At 47.3% G+C, this 18218-nt stretch overlaps 1 protein-coding gene across 1 annotated transcript in view; it reads right to left on the bottom strand.

Moving 5' to 3' along the window:
- Window positions 1-14079: 14079 nt before the first annotated feature.
- Window positions 14080-18218, bottom strand: part of RDX (radixin) — a 110489-nt gene continuing 106350 nt past the window's right edge. The window contains exons 15-16 of the mRNA XM_037047688.1: window positions 17725-17822; window positions 14080-14698 (exon numbers count right to left, since the gene is read on the bottom strand). Coding sequence (XP_036903583.1) covers window positions 17756-17822 — 67 coding nt within the window. The 3' untranslated portion in view covers window positions 14080-14698; window positions 17725-17755. The remainder of the gene's footprint in view (window positions 14699-17724; window positions 17823-18218) is intronic.

The following is an 18218-nucleotide window of genomic DNA, read 5'->3' as shown; positions in this document are numbered from 1 at the left end:
AGTCCCCAAAACAAAACTCCTAGAAAACAAAACCACAGTCTGTCAAGTCTTTGATTTTGGTCTTTGCAATACATCTTAGATATATCTCCTCAGACAAAAGCAACATAGGCAAAAATAAACAAATGGGACTACATAAAACTAAGAAGATCTTGCCCAGTGAAGGAAACCATTCACGAGACAAAAAGGCAACTTATTGAATGTGAGAAAATATTAGCTAGTAATGTATCTGACAAGTGGTTGATATCCTAAATATATAAAGAACTTATACTCAACATCAAAAAAACTAGCAACCAATTAAGAAATGGGCAGAGGGCCTGACAAGATATTTCTCCAAAGAAGACATGCCAATGGACAGTAGACACATGAAAAGATGCTCAACATTACTAATCATCAGAGAGATGCAAATTAACACCACAGTGAGATGTCACCTCACATCTGTCAGAACAGCTACTATCAAGAAGACAACAAGTAACAAGTGCCAGCGAGGACGAGCAGAAAAGGAAACCCTCACGCACTGTTGGTGGGAATGTAACATAGTGTAGCCACTGTGGAAGACTAAGGAGGTCCCCCAAAGATTAAAAATAGAACTACCATGTGATTCAGCAAGTCCTCTTCTGGTATTTAGGTGAAGAAAATGGAAATAATTTGGAAAGATAGATGCACCACTGTGTTCAGATAGACGCAACAGTGTTTGTAATAGCCAAGATATAGAAGCAACCTAGATGTCTGTTGATAGATGAGTGGACTAAGAATATATGGTATATATATTCCACATATATATGGTACATATATATATATTCCGTATATATATATGTATATATATACATATATATATTCCATATATACACACACACACACAATGGATATTGCATGGCTATAAAAAAAAAGAGACTGAAATCTATCCTGGCTGGTGTGGCTCAGCAGATAGAGCACCAGCCTATGAATCAAAGTGTCGTCTGTTCGATTCCCAGTCAAGGCACATGTCTGGGGTGCAGGCCAGATCCCCAGTAGGGGGCATGCAATAGGCAACCACATGTTGATGTTTCTCTCCCTCTCTTTCTTCCTCCCTTCCCCTCAAGTCTTAAAATAAATAAAATCTCTTAAAATATGAAATTGTGTCATTTGCAGTAACTCACTCGGGTTGACCTAGAGAGTATTGTGTTAAGTGAGATGAGTTGGGCAGAGACAGACAAATAAAACGTGGTTTCACTTACATGTGGAATCTAAAAAACAAAACAAATAAACAAATAAAATGAAACAAACTCATAGACAGAGAGAACAGACTAATTGTTGCTAGAGCGGAGGGCGATGGGGTATGGGCAAGAAAGGGAAGGAGATTAAGAGGCACAAATGTCCAGTTATCAGTCCCAGGGATATAAAGTACAGCACAGGGAATATTAGAGTATAGTCAATAATGTCGTATCAACTATGTACTGTGACAGGTGTTACTGGGGTGAGCACTTTTTAAGGTACATATAGTTGTTGAGTCACTGTGTTATACACCTGAAACTAATGAAATATTGTATCTGTCAACTATAATTAAAGATAATTTTTTTAAAAGATCTTGGAACCCCATTTTCTTGCTATTCCTATTCTTAGGCCCTTGGCTTAAAGGTTTTCTATTATTCATAATAGGGAAATAAATGAAATAACAAAAATAATGATGATAAAACAGAAAGTAAACCTTCTAAAATCCCCCACTTCAGTAGCTCATGGTCTGCATGGCTGACCTTCTCTGAGCTCTACTGTCATTACTGACGGTGATGCTCACACCTGTCTGAACCCCTTCCCCATGACCTGAGTAAAACAGAATGTTGTCCCTCAGTTACAGGAACCTGCAGAGCTGATCTGGACAGAGCAATAGGTGGTCCATGGCCTCAGGTGGACAATGCACATTTCTGGGGGAGATGTGAGATGAAATCGGGGGACCAAGCCTTTTCTCCTAGTTTATAACAGCCGCTCTCGAAGTCGGAGTGATAGGGTTGGGAGAGAGACCACTCACATTGCAGGTTCCAGTATTGCACATGAGGAAAACTAAAATCCTATGAAACAGGCATTATTCCTGTTTTAGAAATTTAAAAAAAAATGCTAAAGCTTAAAGGCAAATTCCTCTCTACATGTTTCCAATTTTCCCCCCTTTTCACTGTGTTGCCAGACAGTACAAGAATGGGCCCATTATTACCTGGTGGGAGTTATTATCTAAAAATTTAGGTCTGAGGAATACCAGTGACACTGTAACTGCACGTACTTAAGCACCCTATGATCACCTAGGGGCAGGGAAACACTTGGAAAATAGAAATTAGAACTTTTGTTTCTCTACTTCAGTAGACCCACACCCCTTCAACGCTCTGCTTTTGTTTATAAATAGTCATGACAAAGATGTCACGGGTATTGGAGGGGAAGATAATCCTGTGATCTACCTGTCCTGAGGCCCGTGGTAATGGCCCTGTTTCAAGTCCCAGTCAGCTGACCAGCTCTCAGTGCTCAGAGCCTGGAAAATCCACTTCCTGCAGCTGCCTGATAGGCAAGGCTGTTCCTGTGCGGGAAGCAGATTAGAATCCAGCCTCCTGCCTCCACTCCCTGGCACCCTTTGTAGTCCCAGAGAGCAAAGGCAGCACAATCATCTCCCATGTTTCTAGTCATGGTCAGGGCTCCTAGCTTTCAGACTCCCAACACTGCACACACATCACCTTTTATGTCAAGCAACTGACATTTGCATTTCCCATGCTTTCCATTTGTACAAATTAAGCCTGAGATTAGAAATGGAAAAGGTTAATAGGTTGAACAGATTCCTCTTCCCGTTCCCCAGGAGAGCTCAGTGACAGACAAAATACTGAAAGCATAAGAAATACAATGTTTAAATGCATTTCCCTTTCGCCAAGTCCCTGGCCTGCCCCACTCTGGTCCAGAGGCCTATGCCGGCTAGTCTCAGTGCTCAACCTGCTTCCTGGATCACCCCTCAGCCCCTTTGGGGCCTTACCAGAGCCAGAGACCTCCTCAGCCTTCAAAGGTCTTCTTCCTCCTCCACTTTCCAAGGATGTAATTATCATTTGACTAATTGTTCCAAGTATGTACGAGAAAAAATTAAGCAAGATGGCAAATATGATTTTGTAATTACATGAAAAGCTCAGGATGAGATTTATGGGTTTGCTACATAGTTTACCAAATTATCAAGACCGGGACAAAGCACACCGCTGTTGTGAATACACTTTAAACACTGCAAATTATAAAGCAAGGAGTGAGCAAAATGCCTGTTCTAGTCCAAGCTCATGGACTATGTTGAGCTCAGGGAGGGGTCTTGCACGGGGCTGGAGGAGGACACTGGCCCGGGGGCAGTGCAGGTCAGCCCCTCCCCCAGTCTCAGGTTCTTACAAACCTCAGAGCAGAGCCTCTCTCCGTAGGGCAGGGCGTCAGGCGTCAGCATCAGGTGGTAGCACTCGGCTCTTGCCCGCACATGTCCCACCTTTTCTTCCTGCACCTGAGTCACCCAGAAAGGGCAGGATTCTCAACTCCACTCCTCAGCCTCCCTAGCCAGAGGTTACCTGGGGACATTGAGATCCCTGGGCAGCAGTGGTCATGGCAGTGGGGAAAGAAGGCGGCGGCAACTGGCTTTGAGGGTTCCTGCTCCATCTCTAACTGGCTTCTGCTGCCACCTCACAGATTTGTAGCAGGAAATGCCAAGAAGTAAAGGGTTCGTGTAGGGAGCATTTTAATCCAACCTCAACCTCTAGATATACTGTTAAAATATATAAGTATTTGGGGGTTGAGCAACTGGCCCTAGAGGCCCAAGCAGAAGTTAGAGGAGGACAGTCCCCACAGCTTGCTTCCTCACCTGCTAAGGAGCCAGGTGGCAGGGGCACTTCACAAGGGACAGCCTCTTGTGCAGACTGCCTTCTGAGCCTTCTTTGCAACTGGAGCCTCCAGTGCAACCTGCCCTCACCTGCCTCAGGTCACAGCACCCCACCTCCTCCCTGACCCTCCCTTCTAAGACATCCAGCATTTCTCAGGCTAACTATATCCTCCCAGTGGAAAAGAAATGCCTGTTGAGAGACATTGTCTCTTTCATGTTGTAAAGCAAATGCTTGTGTTTCTTAGTGATACTGTTGCTAGGGCCTTGGGCAAGGTGGAAAAATCCTACAGCAAGGAAAGCTGAGGAGAGGGAGGCAGGGTCTCGTAGAGAAGAATCAATTTTTCCCACCTAAAACCAGTGACCAAAGGAGTGGTGATTTCCGACCACTCTCTGGCTTCTGGCTTCAAGTGCGGTCCTGCTGACCACTGCTGGGGGATTTGAGGTGGTAAGGTACAGTGGAAAGTGCACAGACTCCAGAACCAGACAGACTGGCTTGCCAGTCTGGTAACCCCACTGCCATACTGATGACCTTGAGCGGGCCCTTACCTTGAAGCTCAACCATTTCCTCTATTTGAAAAGGGAAGCTTTCACTGACTGGCTTATTTTCTTTACTGCAATACTCTCCAGCTCCATCCATGCTGTCACAAAAGGTAGGAAGGGGTTCCTTCTTTCTTTCTGCTGCATAGAATTCCACTGTGTAAATGTACCACAGTTTTTTGATCCATTCATTTACTGATGGGCACCTAGGTGGCTTCCAGCACTTGGCTATTGTAAATTGTGCTGCTATGAACATTGGGATGGATGGGTTCTTTTGAATTAGTGTTTCAGGGTTCTTAGGATACAATAGAAGCAGTGAAATTGCCAGGTCAAAAGGCAGATCCATTTTTAGTTTTTAAGGAAATCACACACTGTTTTCCACAGTGGCTGCACCAGTCTGCACTCCCACCGAGAGTGCACTAAGGTGCCCACATCCTCACCAGAACTTGTTGTTTGTTGATTTATTAATGATACCATTCTGACAGGTGTAAAGGGGTATCTCATTGTGGTTTTAATTTGCATCTCTGATAGCTAGTGATGCTGAGCACCTTTTCATGTGTCTCTGGGCCCTCTGTATGTCCTGCTTGGACTGGTGTCTATTCATATCCTTTACCCATTTTTAATTGGGTTATTTGTCTTCCTGGTGTTGAGTCATATGAGTTCTTTATGTATCTTGTAGATTAAACCTTTGTCTGAGGTATCATTGGGAAATATAGTCTCCCATACAGCTGGTTTCCTTTCTTACCAATAAGAGGAAACTAATAAACTAACAATGAAAATAGAACCAGTCATGGAAACATGCAGCAGACTGAAAGTGATCAGAGGGGAGAAGAGAGGGACATAATGGGGGAAAGAAGGGGAAGGGACTAGACAAGGAACATGCATGAATGACCCATGGGCATGGACACGGTGTGGGGATGGACTGTGAGAGTGAGGGAGGATGGTTGGGGGAGGGCAAATGGGAAAACTGGGCCATTCTATGTAATAGAATAACAGTAAAAGTGATTTAATAAGAAACAAATAAATGAATACTACTGTCAGAAGGATTAAAAAATAAAATTAAAATATATTCTAGTGATACATATTTTAAAAACTAGAAAGAAAAGATTTCAACCCACCTTTTAGGGGTGTCAGTATAATGAAATAAGATAATGACTAATGTCCAGCACAAAGCCTGGAACAGGACAGCTGCTGAAAGACATGGATTCCCTCTCTGGCTGGAGGTCTGAGGGCCTCCCCTCCTTTCCCTCATCCGTGCAGAGTTCCCCAAGCCTCCACTCAGCCCTCTCAACAGACTCAGCGTTCACCACTCTGCCCAGCCTACTGCTCTGACTCAGGCCCCTGGGTATACTTCTTAGCCAGTCTCCCCACACTCCCTCAAACCCTCAATCCTCTTTCCACTCTGTACCCCAACCAGAGTCAAACCTCTAATGAGGCCCTTCCTGGAAGCCTTTGAACCTCCACTCCCCGAACCCTAACACACACTGCCTGTATGAAGTCAGAATTGCATAAAATAATTTTCAAAGCCCACCCATTACAGCAACATCCCAGGAGCACTGTGCACTCCCCCACATCTGCTACAGACGCTAGACCACTGACCCTGGCCAAAGAACAGGGGGCGAGTGCTCCCATCCCTTCAGCCTGTGCCCTCCCCCTGAGATAACTCCATCTCTGCCTCACCAGCAGAAAGAGAATCCTGGGGTCCACATAAATGCCACCCTGTACATATGGCTTTCTCCAGACCTTCTAACAGAAACTAGACTCCCTCTCCTACTGCAGACCTCTGTTGGGTCCTGATGGTGTTCAGGTCAGTTGCTTCTCACCCACTATCTTTCTCCCTTTACCCAAATCAAGACTGTCTGCCACAGGAGCAGTGGCTGTGCTGAGTTCTGTTTTCTCTTTGATTGCCTAATTCGTTCATGTAGCAATTACTAACTGAGCAGCTACAAAATTAGGTGCCGCAGGAGAAGAGAATAGGACGAGAACCAGTATATGGCCTGCATCGTGCTCTGGGCTACACTTCAGCTCTCATCCTCCTGTCTTCTGCCCCTAAGCAGACCATAGTTTAAGGAGAAGGAGGGAAAGGGGTCAGGACGCTTGTCACCAACAATAGTGCTGTAGGCAAAAGGAAGAGTCTCAGAGAACTTGGCCTTGGATCTGGGTACCAGCGGTTGATTGCTTTTGGGGGACAGAAAATATAAAAGCCCGAAGAAACCATGCACACAGCAGCACCTTCTGAACATAGAGTGGTTCTGACAAAATCATTGAGTACATAGAGAGGAAGCTGGGGGGCACACTGAGGCCAGGAGGCAGACACTGCAGATCTGGGCCTTCAGACCAGTTGCAAACAGGGAGCACCTGAGTCAGATGGAATGGCCGATGCATCTGCTTTGGCCAGAGTGACTTTGTTTCACTTTCCACTGATGGCCTCTGGCCGGGTGTGCACTCTCTGGTGTGCCCCACTGCTGGCCTCAGGATCGTGTCGTGCCTGGCTCCTGAAGACATTTGCATTTGGGGTCCCTGCAAAAGTCAATCCTGAGGCCACTAACAATGGTGAAGATTTTTAATAGGAATTAAATGGTGGGTCCAGATTTTGAAAAGGCCAGTAAAACTAGAGGAGGGTTAGCATGGGAGACTGCCCCGATTGCCCACCCCCAGGAGATCGTAAACAAAACCAGCTCAGTGCACAAGGGGAAGAGGGGTGGAAGGCGGACAGACCTCTGAAGTCAAATCCAACTCAGAAGTTCATTGGGTCCATCTTGGACAAGGGCTTTGCCACATGGCCAACATGACATGTAAAATCAGCAACTAATATCACTCAAAGCACCACACCTGGCCCAGAGCAGCTGTCCAGCAAATGGCCGTGCCGGTCACTGCCCTGGCCTGTGCATTCTATCTAGAACACTAAGGCTTCATCCCCCCAATTCCACTCTTACCCTCACCCAGACCCACTCTCCACATAGCAACCAGAATATTCTCTTAAAATTGTAAAGAAGGTCAGTCAATCCCCTATTGAAAGCCCTCCTGCGGGTTTGATTATTCAACTGGGAAATGCATTCTCCTTAAGGCCTTTGCACTTGCTCTGGATGAAAGCCATCCAGCTGCAAGAGTGGAGGCCAGGTGTGTGGAGTGTGTGGATTGACCTTGCCCTTCAGCTCATCACTCTATGTGCCAGCTGAGTCAGACCACATTGTCTTCCCTCAGTAAGGCCAAGAATGTCCTTGTCAGCTCTAGCTTTGGGTCTGGGCTTGCTCCTCCATTGCTCCCCATTCTGAACCTTCCCCACCTCTCAAGACCAGACCTGAAGGAAGCATCCCCTGCCAACATGCCCTCCTATCACCTCCCTAATGGCAGGTCTCATCTTGTCACCTTGCTCCTCGAGGCCACTACAGATGGGCAGCAAATGGCACCACGATCACCCCAACGAAGCGGCGTTTCCCAGGCTCTGCTCTGTGGGCTGCCGCTCCCTTCCAGCAGCTTCTTCAACTTGCTGCACACCCTCCCCTCTCAGGGCCCTTCTGTCATTTCCTCTGCCTGCTGTTGTTGCGGCAGGGGCCAGCATGGACCCTTCTCTCCTTCTTCAGGTCTCTGCTCCAGTGTCTGCCTCTCAGGGAAGCCTTCCTGCCCACCAGCTGTAAATTGCGGCCCCTGCACCGCCTCTCAACGCGCCCCACTTTATGTGTTCTCTGCTACTTCTCACCATGCGCTTTGTGCATTGCTCACCTCCCCCAGCAGGAAATGTGAACTCCATGAAGGTGGGGGCTTGAATCGAGTGTTCGCTCTGTACATGTATGATGAACGAACCGACAGGCTCCTTTGGTGTCCCATTCCAGGAGTCACCTTGGAATGTGTCTGGCTCTTCCTGAGTGAGCACAGCTTTGGTGGGAGCTGGGACCCAGGTGACACACACCGTGGCTCAGGGCGGGGGTCCTCGCCTTTCTCTGAGGTCATGTGCTGCTTGAGTTTGGCCCCTTCCCAGTGTCTCCCACTGCTCCTGTCTTGGGTGGGCAGGAGGTCGGGAGTGGTAGGGCCTCAAGGCTGGGCTAGGAATGGGGCCTTGGCCCTGGGCCCTCTGATGTGTGGGTTTGAAGGGTTATTTCCACAGATGGAAATGGACAGAGTCAGGGCCTTGGCTGTGCCATCCAGAACCGAGCTATTACCTCCTGACAGAGCAAGGAAAGGGAGGCACCTATGCCACCATCACCACACACATCGGGGTGAGGTGTACTAGGGCAGAGTCATTTTTAATCAGCTCCACCATCCCCAGCAGCAGCCTGGAGACAGGGCAGCTTTCACTCCCAGACATTGCTAGTTACCTCACACACAGGGCAGGCCCAGGAGGCAACTGTGGGTGATTTAGATACAAACACACTGCCACATAGCCATCCATACCCCACCTCGTCCCTCCCAAAGCCTGCCTTGACCTCCCTGGCTGGTCTCAGCACCAGGCCAGGACACAGAGAAGGTCGACACATAGCAGCTAGGCTCACTGCATGGGCGGCTTTCTCAGACTGAGATGTTGCAACTCCTGATTCTACATGAATTATCAGCCTTGCAGTCTCCCTTCAGTCTTCGGTGGGTGAGGACTAAGGAACCCCACCCAGGTCTTGCCAGCACCACTTGAAGTGGACAATGCAGAAGCTCCAGGAAGACAGGGATCCTTTCTAATCACTCACTCTGAGAGCAGTGCCCCAGCACATGGTGGGCGGTCCTAAATGGTTTCAAATGAATGAATGAAGAGTAGTCTTCTCTCAGGTGACCCTATATTTCAGAATTCGCACCAAAGTCTCTGCACTTGCACCTTCAGGCCACCTTCTGGCACAAGTCTCTGGGGGCTAAGTGAGCAGGCTGCCCCGGCACTTGAGTGACATTGAGCGACATTGTCTGTTTGAGGAGGAAAATGTATGTTATAGAAATAAATTGACTATTTTACTGGTAGAAATGAAAGTCCAGAGAGGTTAACAACTTGCTGGAAGTCGCCACCAGAATGTGACAGAGTTGGCACTACAAAGAGTCTCATTTTCAAGCCACAGAGGACAGGGAAGGGAGATGACTCGCTGCAACGTGAGGTGCCTTCACCTTTGTTCATCCTGCAAACCAGGGGGGAAACAAAAACCAGTTCCAAAGAAATATGCGCGGCTCAGGGCTAGTGCCCACAGCCTCCACAGCCTTCGCCTGCAGTGCCTGCCCAGAGGCCTGAGGTCCGTGCCAGCCTGCGTGCAGCCAGGTGACACCGGGAAGACACCCCGGACATGCTGTCCGCTGTGGGATTGAGGCTGAGGAGGTTGGGGCTATCACTCAGGTCTCCTTCTCTCACAAAGGGCAAAGAGGCACATATTCTTGTTCTAAGAAAGCCGGTGCAACAGAGATAGTGATGCTCACCAAATATTTTCCTGCCTCTCCCAATCCCTATGGCTAACAGTGGCCATGTGACTGCTTCTGATGAAAGAAATACGAGAAGAGACCAGTGTAGCTCCTGGGAAGAGGTGGTGGAAAGCCCTGGGGGTTCTCCAGTGCCTGTGTCCCTGCAGTGGTGCCTGAGTGACCACAGGCTCCACGAGGTACAGGAAAAACCTAGTTCCCCAGAACCATGTGAAACAAAACACCCCCAGTGCACAGGGGTCAAGGGATGAGCCTCTGAGTTGTGGGCCTTTGGGGGACCAACAGCCTTGTTCACTCGGACTAAGGGAAATCTGAGGTTGGAGGTAGCTTGAAGGAAGGCCTGGAGGTGGGGGTCCAGCTGTTGACAGCTAAGGGGAGCCTGGCTCTAGGAACAACCACTCTGTGGAGGGACGTGGGGAGGTTGGTGCAGGAAGTGGGTGCAGCCCCAGAACAGAGTCCTGGGAGCAGCTTGAGTGGAGTGGGCGACAGGCAGACTGGGTGAGAGTGTTAAGAATTCAGGAGTTTGTTGAGTGAAAGGCACCAGACACTAGAGAGTAGGAGCGGAATGACTGCATTTGTATAAACACCCAACAGTAATTCATACCTCCCCCGTCAGAATTCAGATCCCACTTACCTGGGAGGGAGGACCAGTGACTGAGGGAAAACAGAGAAACCTGGGGAGATAAATGCTCTTTTTCTGGTCTGGTGCTGATTCCTCTGGGGCTTTCACTTCATGGAGACTGTGTCCACTAATCTGCAAAAGTTTGTGCTTTATATTTCAATTAAAAGCACTTAAAGGGCACTAGCTTCACTGTTATTGCAAAGCTCCTGCAAGTGTCCATTAGTGCCCAGCACTCCACACGGTTTTACCGGAGAGCTGCACGTGTCTCTTGGAGCCTGTTTTTAAACTGGCGTTTCAGGGCTGACTTACAGCTGGCATTGGTCCTGCTGTTGTTCTACTCAGAACAGAAATGAGTGTAATCCGTAACTGTTTGTTCTCTCCAAGGCCTGGGGCTAGAAGAGGACGTTGATTTGTAGGAGTTACTCATACCGGCCCTCATTTCCAAAGGATCCCAGCTGACTCAATCAGCCTCAAGGAGAACACTCAGTACCAGAGGTGGAGGGGACCAATAACTAGAACTCCTTCGCTCAGCCCAGCACTCCCAGGGCCTGTGAGGGTTGTCCCCACCAGCAGCTGCAGCCCCAGCCTCGCTTGGGAACCAGACACTCTGGGGGAGATGAGTGTAGGTGGCTTAACAAACCCCCCAGGTGATTCTGAGGTGCATTTAAGTGAGAATCATTGTGCTAAATCAACTGGGAACTAACTGAAAGCAGCAGATGCAGAAGGCTGCAGATCCCCTCGCTCACTGATAAAGCTGCTGTACCCGTGGCAACCAGCTTCCTAATCCTGAACCCCAGGCCAGGCAGACTCACACTTTGGGTGGCAGCCAGGGCCTCCTCTGTAAAACTAAGCCGTGGAGCAGACGCCATAATCTGCACTGCCTGTGCACAGCCAGCTCTCCTCAGAAAGAGAGAAAGAAGGGCTGGTCCACAGCTCCTCTCTGCCCTCACCGGTCAAGCAACTCACCTCACTTGCCCGAGGGTGAGCCCAGAGGGCCTGAGCACTGTGCTAACTGGTGTCCGATCTACACTGGAGGAGGGAATGTCCCCACCCCTTATTGACCCATTTTCTCCCACCCAGTTGCTATACCTGTTAGATTTGCCTGCTTGACCAGGACTGAAATCCAACAGTTTACAAGGTCCTGGGGGTGCTCTTCACGGCGCTGCCCCATTGGTTCATGAAAAAAAGTTCTGATTTTGAGACTGTGACGTCCATCTGTGTGTGTTGGGAATGAGAAAAATAGTCTCAGCGCCAAGGAGCCTGCGTCCCTAGCAAACATCCTGTAAGTTGATTGCCATCTGTTTAGTTTCAAAATTTTCCTTTCAGTGGAGTCAGTCCCCACCCTGTTCCCCCGCGCGGGCTCTGTAAGCCAATAGCTAACCGCCACATCTGTTTCTGTGTAATGCTTGCTTGCCTGCCTCTATATAAGGACTTAGCTGTAAGCGCTGGGCGTCACTCTCATTTGCAGCCCTTGCGGGCACCGTGTCTCTGGACACTTTGAGAGTTCGCCCCTGCGCAGGTTAAACTTGGCCAATAAAGTAACATCTTTGAAACGCTGAAAGTCTCCGACATTTGTTCTCGCGGTTGGTGGATGCAACATGTGTCCCAGCAATAAGTGTCGACAGCTGTCTTTCTGCCCCTTTGCAGAAGGGACCCCAAGAAGAAATCTGGTCAGTAAGATGCGAAGAGGGAAGGCTAGACATGTTGTCCCCCCAAAGTGGTCTGAGCAGGTGCTGCTTTGGCCTGTCACTATCTTGATGCATTTCTTCGCCTCTGAGCATAAGCGATCTCCCTGCCTGTCTTCTGCCTCTCGGTGGCCCAGGTTTGCCATCCCATGACCTGAGTAGATTGGACTATCACCACATACCAGGGTGTCCAACCTTTTGGTGTCCCTGGGCCACACTGGAAGAAGAGTTGTCTTGAGCTACACACTAAATACAGAAACACTAACAAAAACTGATGAGCAAAAAAAAAAAAGGTTTTAAGTAAATTTACAATTTTATGTTGGGCTGCGTGCAGTCAGCGGGCCATGTGTTGGACACCCCTGCCATCAAAGGGTTCTGGGTTCCGTTCCCAGTCAAGGCACATGACTGGGTTGTGGGTTTGATTCCCAGCCCAGGTGTGTATAGAAGGCAACTGATACCTCTTTCTTGCATGAGTATGTGTGTCTCTCTTTCATCCCTTCTCCCCCTCCCTCTCTCTCTAAAGTCAGTGAACACATCCTCAGGTGAAGAAATAAAAAAAACAAAAGTGTGCTACCCCATTTCCTTTCCCCAAAAAGGAGAAACTCAAAGAACAAAAGGGATGTTAAACATCATTAGTCAAAACACTTCATTTTCCAGCAGATGAATCAGAGGCCCAGAGAGGTGGAGGGACACGTCCAGGCCAAACCTCTGATCAGCGGCAGAAGCACGGCCCACAGCCTGAAAACCCTCAGCCCTCCACAGCTCCGTAGACATGCTTATGAACCATTGCTTATACAGCATTGTTCATGCTTATGAACCATTGCTTATACAGCATTGTGTGATGTAAGCCTGTCTTAGGCTTACATCACACTATAACCAGAAACAACTGATTACTTGTCATGTATCTTCTTAAGTACTTTCCCCCTGAATCGCCAGCACTGGCCAGACAAATCTACGTGGAGGGAAGGGTGTCAAGTGGAATCCCTTGGGAGTTTGCTGTGGAAGGCAGCACCCACGCTGTGCCTTCTTTATCTCTTGACCCCAAGCCTCGGGTTCTCTAATGGATCTATTAAAAGGGGAAAGTGAGAATAGACCTGGCGTGATGCATCATTCAGATAGGTGTCTGGTCAGTGGCTCAAAGGGCCCCACCGGGTGACTGTGCCCGGTGCTTCCAGGCTGTACTGTTCTGAGAAGCAGTGTTTCGGGTGCTGCCTTCAAACCCCGGCCACAAGGCACCCAACTTCCCACGGCATCCCTAGGTCTTACGGCAGAACAGGTTTCCACCAACTTCTTGCAAAGGAGGAAAGACCTGAGAAACAGGAATTTGATAAGAAACTACAACAAACGTATTTTTTAAATAATCAAAATGCTTGAAAACCAATGACTTCAAATACACTGAGATCACTCTGGGAACAACTATTCCTTGATATTACACAACATTTCTGCCACATGAAAAGGTTCTTTGCTGTGTGTCCTCATTAGCTGGGGATTGTTTCTAAAAGTTAGACTCAGCATCCTTGAAAAACATCAGGTTCAGATGGGAAATTCAGTATCATGTGAACATATTCTATGTGTTTCTTTCTGAAAATCCTTAAGGGGCATCTTTGTGCTTGGCAGGTAAGTACCTGCCATATAATTGCAGTACAATACTTTCTTGCAGGCTGTTACAGTGACTACTAATAAAATAGCTGACTCATGTCACAAATGGTCACCCGATCCTCTGAACTTCAGTCCTTGGACATTCAAGCCACCTCAGAGTGCCAGGAATAGTGCCACCTGGTGAATTAATAATGCCGCTTTATGTCCCAGCTCTGCCACCGGACTCCTCCACCTTCTTTCTCCAAACGCAGGCCAACTCCAAACAACGCTTTGTGAAATCAGAGAAGGTGAGAACCTGAGACGAGCAGGCAAGCCCCACTGGTCAGTAGGGCACCTCCTTGAGAAGGTGATATTCACTGCTTAGCATCACTGTGCAGAATCGAGTGCAAAGAAATGCCCCAGGCTGATGTTAGAATATATTTATTACTACATTTATATACAATTATACAAACAGCCCAGACAGGAAAAGAAATGTTGCATCAATGTTTCCAGATTTCACGGATGTGAGCCAGTAAACAGAGCTGTACACCACTGACTTAGCTCTCAGTTCAAAGCCAAAAGAAAGTCACATACATTTTTTTTTGAAAAAGTGGAAAATTCCTGGAAATTGTCTCCACATATCCCTCCTTGCAAGCTAGTCATGCAGACTAAAAGTGGGCTCTGAGAAGCTAATGCCTCCTGGCATGTCACGGACGGCGCCTTGAGGACGGCAAGCAGCGGGCGCTGGCTTGGGACTGCAGGATGCAATACAGAATGCCCGAGTCCTGTCCCGTATCTCCGCGGTCTGTCCCTAGGAAAGGCAATTGAGGGGGGCGGGGTGGGAGAGACAGGAGAGCAAGAAAGGGAAAACCAACAGTGAAAGATGTGGAGAGAACCATCGGCAAGAGCCCTGGTTTTGACAAGTGTCCATCTGGTTCCAGCTGGGATTCTGGACTTTGGGGGATGGGTATTCACATTCAGAACATCGGACATATCCTGGTAGGTCCTTATCCTAAAGTTCACCATATGTCAGATGCCAGGAACCTGCAGAAGACACAGTGAACAAGAAAGTTAGGTAAAAAAGAAGAAAATGAAACTTAAATATTACCAAAATAGGGCTGAAATGAGCACAGCCCTGAAAACCTTTCCACACTTCCTAAGTAGCATTAGCCACAGTTGAGTTCTCCACTGAGTTATGGGGGAGGGGGTGGGGGGTAGAAGCAAGGCGGAGACACATGGTGTTCCACCACAAAGCAGTGTCCACAGACTCTGCCCTCTGAGCTCAGCCAGGTCACAGTATGTTTGGTCTCAAAGAGAATCTAACAGAGTGGATCAAATCATGCAAACTTCAGGTCCAGAATTAGCACGAAGGTATGAGATCGCAGTGTAAACACACTCCGTCTTGTGTATTCACAGTCCTATGACCCTTTGTGATGTGAATCACGGGGGAAATCACTGAGCAGCCTGTGGGGCACATGTGCCCAGGGGATGAGCTCACTGTACTCACACCAGCTCTGCCCCCCAGCCTCCTGTACAGGCCACTTCCCACCCCGGGGGCTCAAGAAGGAAGTATCTTCAGGTCAGGTCTAACACAGGCTCCTAAACCAAAATCAGCCTAGCACCTCAGAGAAAGGATAAGGCCTGAAGGCTGAGAGCAAGAAGCCTGTGGGTCTGAGTACATCTGACCGCCAGGCCTTTGGGGCTGACTAGTAATTGGGACGCAGCCTGGTATCTGAGGCTGCAGAGCTTTGGGATGCAGCCTGAGGCTGCAGGGCATTCTATCCCTGAGGGAACCATGCCTATGGCTGGTCCATGGCTATAGACGCTACCTCTAATTCCTCATGACCGTAATCCCATGGGCCACAGAAAGACAGGAGGAGAGTCTGATGGAGAAACCCTACAGACTGGAGGAGAAGGACCAGAGAACCACTTAGAAGTCCCTGTCCTTTTTCTTGGGTCAGTAACCTTATAATCAGTTAGAGAGGGGCCCGGCGTTTCTTCTGAGGCTGCCAACTGCGTGATATTTCAAGCTGAAGGAGGTGATGTGGTGATTGCCAACTCCTTGATCCTTTAACAAATTAATCTCTGGATAAGTCAAAATCTCTGTCATTTGATCTTGACTGTCCTGGTGGGTCATGCAGAAAATTCATTTTCCTACTTCTGACGACAGTGGCAGAGTCGCACTCACTTGAAGGCTCTGCTCTAAAAAGCAGGAACATCGACGGGTGCAAGTCGTGCGGGAAAACTGCACATTCGGCACATGCCAGCCTGGGGCTATCACCAATCAGCAAACAAAACTGAAAGGGTTACCTACATTAATGCAGTGGAAGAACTGGCTTGAAGAGGAACAGCTAAACAGGGCGATCTCATCGCAAATTTCTCAGAGGAGTGGTGCATGGCCACGCCAGAACATACCGCTCTTCAGGAGCAGGTCATGGGTGCCTGGAGCCTCCATTGCTCCTGTGCACCTAAGTTAAAGCCTTTGAAATAAGCCCTAACCACCCTCAAGAGAGCACATAATCTCCTTAACTTTCTCCCACATCCGTATTATCTTCCTTACTTTCACTCCTTAATTTCAAATTCATAAAAGAAGCTGCAAAACTGTTGCTCCCCGAAGCATCTGAAATCTTGCTTTCCAGCCATGTGTTGTCAGTTTGGTGCAAGTAAACTCTTATAAAAATTACAAAAAAATAAACATTTATAGCTGAAAATGGTTTGTAGCTCTCTATGGAATATTAAGAATGTGTTTTAACCAAGGATTTTAGCTCGTGTCAGGAATAAGGCTAACTGGATCATATGAGTTCACAATCAGATCCACCCCTTTCAAAATGAGCCAGAGCCAATGGTGATGTTTGTGTCACAAGCCCTCAAGTGGCTTTGAAGCAATGGAGCCTTTCGGTGCTGATACAGACTGTCTGAGACCCTGCATGACCTTCAACTCCTTCCAGAGCAATTCAAAGTTCAAGGACAAAGGGAAAATTAGATCTAAAAACCCCCCATCTGAAGCAAATATATATGACCATTTTACACTAAAAAATCTAAAAAATAATATTATTATAACAGACATTTATTCCTGACCTTAAAGTACTGTATCCAACACATTCACACAGAGCTACAGTGAGTGAGGTGCCCAGACCTTTGGAGGACTGAACCAGCAAACTGGAGGAACTCAAGTGAACCATTCAAGATCTACAAGATAAACTGCATTGCTGTGGGTTTACTTAGAAACTGGATGGGTCACCACAGTCTTTGCCAAAGAAATTAAGGAATTTTAAAACAGGCTGTTATCATGGCTGATCAATGATTTTTAAATATTTCCAAATTAAGATCAAGTCATAATAGTAACCTGGCTTATGAACCAATTCTGGAATTCTTCTACTCAATATGTATGTATGGCACTTCATTTTTAAATCTATCTAAATATTTTTTTAAATAAGGAGAAACCTAACAGCTGCACACTGTGTGAACTTGCACTGTAATTCACCATGTCAAGAGAGTTCTTTCACAAACAGTCTAACGTAGCAGGTCCAATCAGCTCACCAAGATTACAGGTAAAATCCCAATTTAATAAACTATCTGAGCCCTGGCTACTGTGACTCAGTGGAGTGAGCGCCAGCCTGCAAACCAAAAGGTTGCAGGTCTGATTCCCAGTCAGGGCACGTGCCTGACTGGGTTGCCAGTCAGGTCCCCATCTAGGGGTGTGCAAGAGGCAACCGATAGATGTAATCTCTTGCATGAGAAAAGCATTAATGTTTCTCTCCCTCTCTTTCTCCCTCCCTCTCCAATCTCTAAAAAATAAATAAATAAAATCTTAAAAAAATAAACTATCTGACCTCAAAATTATTAAATTGGAGGAAGATGTTCTTGACTGGCAAAGAGTCCAAGAGATGTAAACAGTTGAGAAATAACCTAGAGAGGGAGGAATTAGATGCTATAATGGTAGGGATTGCTCTGAGTTAGCTCTTCTGAGTGAGAATTCAGCTATTAGGGTGTCTAGTATCTTGGCAGTGGACAGGCAGGTCTAATGGGAAGGTGGGCTGGCCCTGGCTACAGCTGCCACGTGTACTTACCTCGTAAGGGAGGGAAGCTTCTTCCTAACTGTTACATTTGCTTTATGCTGCTTTGGCAAGAACGTATCTGGAAGAATGCATACAGTTTGGGTCCCCACCTTTTAAAAGAAACATCAAGAGGTTAGAAAGCATCTAGCAAAAGCACACAGAAGGATGCCGAGTGCTGAGGGGCCGCGTCACTGCGGGTCAGTCAGGACCAACTGGTAACCAAACTGCCACAGTCATCTCTGTCATAATCTTGAACTTCTTTTTCAATCTACTTTTGAATCTCCATAATTACGTGAAAATAAAAATACTCTAAATCTCCCTTTTAAATAAATTGATGTTAGAATTCTAATAGTGTAGCAACTCTACAGAAACTATTCAGTTTCACAAGAATAATGAATCTCAAAGCCATACACATCGAAGCTTTGAAACTATTAGAATAATGCATAAGACAGAGTTTATATTTTATTCAAGGTTCTCTCTCAATTCATTTAGGCACTGTTAAAATG

Source organism: Sturnira hondurensis, unplaced genomic scaffold (assembly GCF_014824575.4).
Source record: "Sturnira hondurensis isolate 20B ecotype Veracruz unplaced genomic scaffold, ASM1482457v3 Scaffold0006213, whole genome shotgun sequence".
Taxonomy (NCBI): domain Eukaryota; kingdom Metazoa; phylum Chordata; class Mammalia; order Chiroptera; family Phyllostomidae; genus Sturnira; species Sturnira hondurensis.
Note: the sequence above shows the minus strand (reverse complement) of the source record. Positions and strands in the feature narration are given on the sequence as shown.